Here is a 10,319-nt window from a genome sequence, read left to right as displayed (position 1 = left end):
CGCGGCCCCGGCCCCAGTGCGAGGTCGCAGGCGGAGGTTCCGCGGGCAGCGTCGCCTCAGAGGTAAAATTTAGGTCTCCCCGCCAGTTGGGCCGTGTAAAAAAACTGCTGGCGGTGGTTTCGTGCAGCAGAAGCCCCCAGGAATCCCTTTGCCAAGTTCTGTGCTTTTGCTAGGAAAAAAAAAAGTATAAAAATTCTCTGTGAATAAAGGGAGGGACCGAGTATGGAAACTGAATATCAAAGCAATATTTGCGTAATAAATGTTTAGATTTACAAGCAGGAAAATGTGTCTTTTAATCTCGCAGTGATAATGTTCCCTGTAGCAACAGTAGATTCAATTTGCAGAGGAAAAAGGTCTTTGCACTGATGTTGTCTTTAAACTTTGACAACTAAATATGTTCAGAATGTTTCAAAGTATTTGGCCTTTATCTGTTGAGTGTTGAAGCTGTCCAGGGTCTGGTTTCAGTCCCGAGTATGAGGCTGCTCACAAAAACACGCTGATATAAGCACTTTAAGTTTGCAGTACTAACAGTGATAAATTGTCTAAACTAATAGTTAGATTTGCCTCATTACTGGTAATTCACTGGTAACGGTGCCCTCACTGTTAAATATGGGGTTAATGTTATAAGGGAAGAAGGTGAGTCACCTTGTATCCTGATCCTGGTTCTGGCTTTGGAAATGCTTTAGAAGAGCTTTCCGACAGAACCCCTGTATTAAATTTAATCTCGCAAAGAAATGTTTTAAACTGTATAGATCTCATTGACTTGAAATCTACGTTCTCTGTTTTTAGGCAAGAGAAATATTTGATTTTTCACAAAACATTTGCATGAGCCTGTTACTAATTTTACCTTTGTTTTTAAGGAAGGTTGGATGGCTGAGTGAGAACGTTGTCCAGAAGTTTCACGGTTGTCACCGAGGATTCCAGCATGTCTAAAGAAATGCAGGAGCTGCAGAAGCAATGGCACTCCGTGGTACAGTCCATCCACAGCAACTCAAACGTGCGTTCTGGATTGTATTTTACATAACACGTTTATAAAGATACTCCTTTTATAAATCTTGGAATATCATATCCTGATTTATTTAAATGCAATTTCAAAACCTTTAAATTAATTTTTTTGAGAAAATTAGCACTCCCTTTTTTAAACAAAGATTGAGGAGCCTGTGGGAATGGCTGTCCTAACACGTCTTCAGCAGTCAAAAGGGAGGCCTATTCTGCATTTCTGTGTTTTACTGGTAAAACCATTTTACTTAAAAGTGGCGTTTTAGTGAAATGGTTGTCCTGCTATAAAAATAACTAAAACTGCTATACCCCTTTCCTAAGGGAAATCCAGCATATAGGTATGACTGCCTCAGTAAAAAGGATTTTCTCATCTACTTGTAACTTTATAAGTAAATTCTTACCACTTCCTGTGGTACAGACATGACTGTAGTGTCCTTATGCTCAATACAGGAGCAAGTTGCAGATACTAGTGAGACATGAAAACAAGGAAGTTCATCATCTTTCTTTGAATGTAACAGTATTTTTGATTTCTAAACACAATTCTCTAGATCAAAAATCATAGCTGTTGAAACCTCACTGAAATCTGTGCAGTTAAAGCATGACCTTGTATGTGTGGGCTGCTTTTTGGGGGGAGGGGGGGTTAATTTGTGCAAGAATGGGACTGGGAGGTTGATGAGAAACATGGATGTTTGGGTAGGCTTTTATTTGCTATGCAGTTACCTACATTTGCATTAAATCCTCATGCTTGGGAAATTTAGAGGCAATGGTTACTCCCTTTAATTCAAACTCTATACTTACAAAAAGAACGGTATCCATAATTTTAAATGAAGTAGCTGTGACATTTTAAAGTTATCTATGACAAGAGGTAAAAATAAAATCTGAAATATTTTTCTTTGATCCACAGGTTGTTGCATTTATGAACTCTCGTTTTGGCCAATACTTAGATGACCATCCTTTTGTTGCCTTATCACTCCTGATGTTTGTTGCAGTGTCTGCTATTCCTGTTGCATTTTTTCTGATTTTTGTTGTTACAACAGTCATAATGGCCTGTATCGGCGTGATAATTATGGAAGGTATTGTATGCATGCATGCATTATTCATTTCCCTTTTGGGACATGACATCCTTTCCTTTTTCTCTTCTACCTTCTGGAGTTCTTAGTGAAAGCAACTTAAGATTTCTAAGCGTAGCCCTCAGCTTTCAGCAATAGTCAAAGTCTTAACACAAGAATAGTAATCTAATTAACTGTAGCCTCTTCAGGGGAAATCCTATTTCTCTTTTTCATGTCAGCCACCTGGATGTAGCTAAACCAGTTATTCTGGCCATGCATAGTTTTCATTTCTGGCCTATGGAGTCTTTTATGGGAGAAATTTTCGCAGGTTTTATTTTATATAATAACATATGTCAGGGATTAAAACTTTCTGAAGTATGATTGCTTCCAAATATTCTGTATGTCTCTGGCCAAGTCTGTCTCTGACCATTTCTTTGCCCCTTCACCTCCAGGGGCTACTTGGGGGAGAAGTAGGACAGACTTTAGCATGGCATAGGGTAGTAACAAGGTGCACAGTGTTTTCCCTGACAGCTGTATATACAGTCACTCCAGTCCTTTGGTATTGTAACATGTGGAGTTTGAGGAAAACATATTGGTCTAGTTTGAACAGATCTTCCTTCCTCATCACATAAATAATAGAAATGTTAAAAGGAGTGTTTCTCCTTTAGAGGGCTGTCTGGGGAATTCCTGCAGACTGAGGCCCTTGACTATTACACAAGTCAGCTAGTTGATTGCAGTAGATAATTTTCCCTAATGGTTTGAATTGGAATTGTGATAGAAATTATATTCTTCTAACTGACATATATGTAAACTGTTTAAATAACAAACTGATTCTCTTTTATTAGGTGTTGTAATATCGATAGGTGGCATAGCCCTCCTTTGCGTGCTGTGTGGCCTGGGCGCACTTTCGCTGGGAGTTTCTGGAGTACTGAGTGTTTGTTACGTCATTCTTTCAACTCTGGTCAACTACTGGTATGTTCAAAAGTAAGTAATAGCATCTTGAGCCGTTCTCTGATTTCAAACTGTACTGTTGCATTGATCACTGTGTTTACGAGTAACAGCTACTTTTGGATAGTTTAATAAATCTTTTTGAATGCTAGAGCATCTTTGGCTACCCTGATGATTTAATATACGGCATATAAATATCTAGTCATCAATAAATATTTTAATGAGAGTTATTACCTGCCCTCTTTTCTCTTTAGGAAAGAGGAAATATAAATAGTCCTTAGATGTACATTTGCTAACACAGCATAACATCAAGCAATAAAATATAACTTTGTCTCATTCAGAATAAATCTTGTTTTAACTGTCATTAAAACGTTTCCAGATTGGACTCTGCACAGAGGATGAAGCTTTTGCTCAATTATACAACAGAGTTCCTTCTGCATGGTGCAGTGCCCAACTATCTTGGCTTACCTGCATTCGTAGAGTAGCAGGGGACCAAAATTGTAGCTTTGGGACAAGTAGATGGGTAGTTAAATGGGACACCGTGGCCAAAATTAGATTTGTGTGAAACAAGTTTGTACAAAACCTAAGATTAATACATTTTTCCAGATGTTTTTAAAAGATTTTTTTGCTTTGTTTGCATAAACTTGTTTTATTTGCAAAACAGGCTGCTGACCGTGTGCTATCTGCCACTCATCTCCCTCTGCTCCCAGAACTTTGTGCTTGGAGGCCTATTTCAGTCACTGTTGCCTTACTCACACTTTTGCCAAGAATCTAGCTAAGGCACTAGCAGGTTGTGCTGGAGTGCCACCTATTGCCCACTTAAATTACTAGCAGGGAATTAAGAACGATAATCACTTCCTAAGCATAGGGCAGAGCAAGAAAAAACAATCCAGCTGCTCCCTCTTAGTGCTTACTTTCTCAGTTTGCTCCTTCTTCACAGCAGTACATTTGCACAGCTCCAGGAACACACGAAATTGCCTGTGGAGACCATGATATCTTCAGGAACATGCAACACGGTGCAAGGCCCAGTGTGCCTGCATTTGTTCCAGGGCTCCCTGCTGCTCTTCCTGGGCATGCTGTCAGGTCTATATCATTGCCAACTGATTCCAGAAAAAACTTCTTTCTTACGTATCATATCATAAACCAGCCTACAAACCAATCATATTTGCTTAAAACTTTGATGTTAAACAAACAACATCTGGTAGATCGCTCTTTATATGTTCCTGTGTCTTTTGAGAAAAACTCTGGTAGACCAGCAGTTCCAGAAGTCCCATGCTTATATCTCATGTTGCTCAGTGTTCTTTGGGAAGGGTTAAAAGACAATAATCTTCTAGAAGAACAGACTATAAAACCATTCTTCTCCCCTTCTCCTTTATACAGGGGTCAGATAAGGAAGCAGGAAGCTAATGGAACTTCGCTACAGAAGAGTCCTTCCATCTTGGATCTCTCTGCCAATAATGGAAAGAGCGAATAAATGGGATTATCCCCATTTCCTTGATAGGCACTTAACTGTACTATTCTGACCTTTACAGTGTAATTGTTTACCTGCTGAGCATTCAAGCTCTGTGCACTGCTTATAGAAACTGAAAAAATCAATATGCTTCTTATATTGTTACTGTAACACTAATAGTAACAATAGCTGTTAAGCAGTGCATTGTGGTATCAAGTCTTATGTGCATGATGAAATGTTCCACAGAATTTGGTAAAAAGATATACTAATAATTACTGTTAAGTCAGTGACAGGTGAAAGAAGGGGTAGGCAGGTATTTGATTTCCCATTTACTACTGGATTTCTAGATAGAGCATCTTTCAAGATTTGTATGCAGCAGTTGGCTGTTTTGGTACATGGTAAATGTCAAAGCTCAGCAACACTGGAAAGGTTTTTTGAGTGTTGAAAAATATTCTAAGCCTTAATGGTCTTTGTTAAAACATTATGAGCATACCATGCTAATGCTTTATAATATAAGAAAAGGAAAATTGGGTTTTATTATACGTAGCTAACTCATGGTATAAGCTTTCACGTACCTTTAAATATTGCATTATTCTGAAGGAATATTTTCTTTGTTTTCCTCATTGCCTCATCACATCCATGGTATGCAATTAGATCTTGCATTTTGTCATATTTGTTTAGGTATTTAAAATGCCAGTTTTGCTTCTCAGTTTTAACTTCTTGTATGTATTTTGTTTAAACTTTTTTCATTTTTTGCAAATGCTATACTATTTTTAAGCATCAAGCAACTATATTAGTTTAATAAAGTATTGTTTGTTTAGCCAGGTTGTCTTGTTATTGTTGTTCTATCCTAAAGTAAAAACAAGTTTTCCAGATCTACTTCTGGGAAGGCTACACTTGAAGTTAGATTTTTCTTCCTACTTGATGTTAAAGTATTTTGGCTGGCCAATACCTCCTAAGTCACAAACTGCAGCCAGTTTGTGTTATATGGGAATACTCTGCTTTTCACACCTGTAAAGTGAAAACAGAATCCTCAGGACTAAATTACTGTAGTATTCCAGTTTGGTATGAACAAGCATGTGGTTTGACCACAACAGGATATTAGAGTCTAGGTTTTTCTTTGCTAAGATGATGCCATTTATTGCAGACCTAGTTTACACAGACCTTTTTTGATTCTGTAAATGTAAGAATACTTCAGCCTAAAATGAAAATACTCAGCTTTAAGGTTAGTTAAATATACAGATGTGGCTAACTTCATGCAGTATGTTTCTTGTTCCTTGTAAAACCGTAATAGCAGTCTTATATTTCAAAGCTTATCTGAGGGATGATGTGTTCCACATTGTTCTGGTGGTTGTGTTTTCAGCTGTGATAATAAGCTGGCCCCACACTTGGGCAGTAGAGTGGAATTACGCTTAGCCATACTCTGCTTCCTGATCCCAGTTCATAAAAGGCTTTAGCATTTACTAAATTCCAGTTAAGTGTGAAAGACCTGCAGAATGAAGATAACAGGAGATTCCTTTCATAGTTTACTAACTAGATACAATGTTTGTTCTTTCTCAGAAGTGCCAAAGCTTTATCACAACCAGAAATATTTTTTCAAACTTAGTTAATAGCAATATACAAGGAGGAAAAAAAAAACAGGAAAAGCGTAGTTTCTCTACTTTCTTTGTACCAAAAGCTACTGCTGTGATTTTGTTTAAAGGACATGCAGCCTGGAGAAATCCATCTAAAGATGAAACAGATTTGACATGAATATATGTGCATAGCTTTTTACCTTGCCATTACTCCCACTTTAGGACCAAATCTGCAGCTGTTGTCAATCACAGGAGAGCTTTACTGGTTTACAGCAGCTGCAGATCAGTGGGGGGAAAAAAGCAGACTGCTGCACTTAATGATTGTGTGGTGCTGACCAGTGATAAGAATGCACATCACAGCTATAAATCATACAATCCAAAAGCAAATTCCAGCTTTATTTCCCAGTGCATATGCTGGACTGCAAAAACCCAAAAGACACTTATTTGCAGATGAAGCAACTCCAGCTACACAGTATGCTGAGAGATTGAGGTGAAGCAGGTGTTTTGCACAGGCTGCTAAATGGATTGTATTATTCCTTCTGCAAATGGACTAATACCCACTTTTAAGAGCTATAAAGAACCCAAATAAGAATTATTTCTAAGTGCTATAAATCCTTATGGCTAGAGGTAAAAATGAAATAACATTCTGATAATTATCCTTCTTGCCTTTCACTAGACTCCTAGCCCCTATTGTTAGAATAGTCATAGCTTATGTCTAATTTTATTTTCTAAATGTCTAGGCAGTAATACCTTCAATCTAGGAGCTTACTGACTACTAAGTGCAGGCTAATTGTTATGAGGAAGACAAAACAGATCAATATGACCTGATTTTAACAGAGTTACCATCTCATTCAATGTTTCCAATTTTTTTTTGCTTTTCTTACATATGGAATTGCTGTAATTTCAAATATACCTTGAAAATACATCCCTTGTTCATCTCCTATTCTCTTCTATCAATCTGCCTAAAATGAACATACAACTCTTTATGATTATGCTTGGGACACCTCTAAGTGAATTGAAATGGAAAAGTACCTGGCAGGAGAGAAATAATGATGCTGTATATCAGCTGTGCTGCCGCTTACCAAGCATAACCAGAAAATATCATTTTCCCAGGTAGTTGCTCATGCAGCTTGTACCTTTTTACTTTTTGGGCAGTCCTGGTTCAGAGGCTTGAAGAGATTAACCTAAATCTTGCTGCAAGCTTAAGTGCTAGTTCTTTAGATTAACATAGTTCTTTACAGAATGAATTATACATTGAGTTATTTATATTCAACTACCCCCTAAAAGCAAAAGGTGCTCTGTGCTGCCTAGCCTTCATTTTATTTAGCGGATTTTATTTAGTTCCAGGCCCCATTAGCCTCTCCAGAGTGCACATTCATTGCTTACTCCATCAGTGGATCCTGATCACTGCTTTCAACACCAAACAAATGAAACTCTGCTCTCCCTGCAAGCACATTTCCAGCGCTCTGCTGACAGCCTGGCAACAGGCAAAGTGCCTCATTTCATCCTGGTGTCAGTGTTGCCTGGTGGTGGTGCGAGGAGCACAGGAGCTGCTTTCTGACCCATGTAATGGACTCTGCTGAGCCTCAGAGCAGTTAGCTTCACAAGCAGCTCCACGCTTCTCTGAGGAATCAGCAACCTTTTTCTTCCATGTGAAACACTAACATCATCAAGCCGCTGCTAGGAGCCAGTTCTTACTGCAGGATGGGCTTTGAAACAAATCATCCAGAGAGCTTGAACAGCTGCATCTCCAACAGCTCCAAGGCTGTCCAAAACTTTTCTAGGGCTGGTGAGTGCAATAATAAGTGAAAATACACATTAGTATATAAACTATAATGTTTGTAGGCGGGGGAGAAAATCACTTGCTGTGATGGTTTTGAGGAAAGCCTGAACACAGATATTAATATCCCACACAATATATGTATCTGAGACATGAATACATGTATATTCTGTATTATCATATTCTCCATAGCATTCAAGGTCCCATGCAAGCTATGGAGAATATGATAATACATGTATATTCTGTATGTATGCATTCAAAAGGGTGTACATGCACATGTATGCAATGACAAACAAACTGGAGCTCTTCCATTCTGTTGTTATGGGGTATGTATCCATGCATATGGAGGGGTGAGTGTGTGTATGCACATTTGATTATAGAGACAGACCTAGAGGTACATTAGAGACACAGCCAGATCCCTGAAAGAACAGAGTTAAATACATGTCTTAATTCACATATTTGTGAAAGCTGATAAGAGAGTGCCTGTGATTAAAAAACAAAACACAAAGCACTTCCCCATCTTACATGTGCCTAAGAAATCCATTCTTTGCATGCAGAGCACTCTCCCCATGTACTAGAAGACAGCCTGTCCACCTGTGGTCATGGCACACCTGTCTGACTTTTTCCTGCCTGCATTTGTCTCCACAGGTGACCCCAGCAGGTTGAGCTATGCCAGCTTTATCATGCCCACCCTGTTTGGCATCAGTTGTCTGTTAGGCATTATTGGTAACAGCCTCATTATCTGCAGTCTTAAAGAAATCTGGCCCTAGCAGTAGTGTCCCAGATATCTTAATCAGCCTCTCCATGGTAGATCTGCTCTTCCTCCTGGGCATGCCCTTCCTCACCCACCAGCTGCTGGGGAACAGAGCCTGGCACTTCAGGGAGACACAATGGGCACCGCCATCACTGCACTGGATGCCAGCAGACAGTTCACCAGCACCTACATCCTCACCATGTCCATTGACTGCTATCTGGTCACTGTGTACCCCTTCACCTCCACTTGCTTCAGGAAGCCCCCTTTAGCCATCCTTGTCATCTGTGTGCTCTGGGCCCTTTCCTTCCTTAGGATTACACCCATGTGGATGTATGCTCAGCTCATCCCTTTGCCTGGAGGGCTGCTAAGCTGTGGGAGTTGTCTGCCAGACCCCCATCCCAGCAGGACATTTATTAGAACACTCTCTACCAGTTCTTGTCTTTGCCATCCCTTTTGCACTTATCACCACAGCCTACAGGAGGATCCTGCTGAAGATGGCCAGGCCCTCAGAAGCACTGACAAACCAGAGATGCACCAGGGCTCAAACCACAAAACTGACCCTTACAACAATTGCTATTTGCACGGCCTTCTTCATCTGCTAGGCACCTTTCCACATCCTACAACAGGCCCAGCTTGCCCTGACTCACCCCACCCTGCCTTTTTACTAGGCCTACAACACGGCCATCAGCCTGGGCTATGCCAACAGTTGCCTGAACCCCTTCATCCACAGCTCACGGGGGCAAAGCTTCTAGAGGCAGCATGTGGTGCTGTTAGACCAGCAGCAGCTTCCCCAAATGGCAGCAAAAATATTTGAGGGGATGCAAGTGAGTCAGGGCAGCCACTGCTGCATCTAGTGTCCGTCCCTGGCAGGTAGCAAGACCTGCAGAAACAAGGGGATACCCCATCAGGCCAGATGGTGTCTGCTGCATGCAGTGATCCTGTGTCCCAGAGCCAGGCACTCTCCTCCTTTCCCCAAACAGAGGCAGTGACAGTCAGCTGAGCACCATGCACCACATCTCCCACAGGCTGGAGTTCCACCATGCCTGGGAACAGACTTCCTCCACAGCAGCATTTGGGCAGAAGCTTTGTTTGGCATTGCATCTCCATTTACATCTTCCTTAACAGGTATGAACTATATTTTCCCCAGCAGGTGAAAAGCTTTCAAGCGCTTTATTAGATGACCTGCACCCACTCAGATTTTTTTTTTTTGGTGTTAAACCCTAGAGAAGCAGGGACCTGTGGTCAAGGGCTGAGACACTGCCACCATTTGAAACTCAGGGAGTTTCAAGTCTGTTTCTTGCCTTAAGCTAAAAAAGAGGAAAGAAGAAACATGGACCATTCTGGATCATTTTTCTAAAATGTGACTCAGAAGCATAACACATTTTAAACATTTAAAATAATGCAACTGTCATTTTCATCTCCTTATTTCTAGCAGGCCATCTCTGCAAGACCTTTAACAATATGCAAGACATCAATAATTCTGTAATTTTAAAGACAAAACTGCCCATTTTGCAGAATCAGCAATTGTCAAAATGTCCACTGAATATTTCCACATGTATTTAAATTTAAAGTAACCAGATTTATTCACAGTCACTCTAAGAGACAGTTCTGTACCATCTTGTTAGGAGAGAGCAGCAGCCCAAGTGAAATGATAGCTGCCTAAGTCATCAAGCTCCTTTGCAGTGGAAAATAATGCCTGGATTCTATGTCAAAAACACCATAACAGTTTCTTACCACTGGCAGTATATCATGTACATGTGCACAT

The 10,319-nt window shown here is 40.2% G+C and overlaps 1 protein-coding gene and 1 pseudogene across 2 annotated transcripts; both read left to right on the top strand.

Annotated features, from left to right (window-relative positions):
- Positions 1-5,271, top strand: TMEM159 (transmembrane protein 159). Of its 2 annotated transcripts, none has more exons than XM_026083334.1 (5): positions 1-62; positions 865-997; positions 1,904-2,072; positions 2,894-3,032; positions 4,377-5,271. In XM_026083334.1, the coding sequence occupies exons 2-5, from the start codon at positions 926-928 to the stop codon at positions 4,468-4,470; spliced, it is 474 nt and encodes a 157-aa protein (XP_025939119.1). In that variant the 5' UTR covers positions 1-62; positions 865-925; the 3' UTR covers positions 4,471-5,271. The 2 variants fall into 2 exon arrangements, with proteins under 2 accessions (XP_025939119.1, XP_025939117.1); XM_026083332.1 differs by having other exon boundaries at positions 861-997.
- Positions 5,272-7,724: 2,453 nt separating this feature from the next.
- On the top strand, positions 7,725-9,428 carry LOC112974405 (annotated as a pseudogene).
- The last annotated feature ends 891 nt before the right edge of the window (positions 9,429-10,319 follow it).

The sequence above is a fragment of the Apteryx rowi genome, unplaced genomic scaffold (genome assembly GCF_003343035.1).
Source record: "Apteryx rowi isolate R43461 unplaced genomic scaffold, aptRow1 scaffold_6, whole genome shotgun sequence".
NCBI lineage: Eukaryota > Metazoa > Chordata > Aves > Apterygiformes > Apterygidae > Apteryx > Apteryx rowi.
This window is presented reverse-complemented; position numbering and strand designations above follow the sequence as displayed.

Coding starts and splice junctions, on each gene's coding strand:
- TMEM159 (XM_026083334.1), top strand. CDS start 926: ATGTCTAAAGAAATGCAGGAGCTGCAGAAGCAATGGCACTCCGTGGTA. Junction 998..1,903: donor CCATCCACAGCAACTCAAAC/GTGCGTTCTGGA, acceptor TTTGATCCACAG/GTTGTTGCATTTATGAACTC. Junction 3,033..4,376: donor AACTACTGGTATGTTCAAAA/GTAAGTAATAGC, acceptor TCCTTTATACAG/GGGTCAGATAAGGAAGCAGG.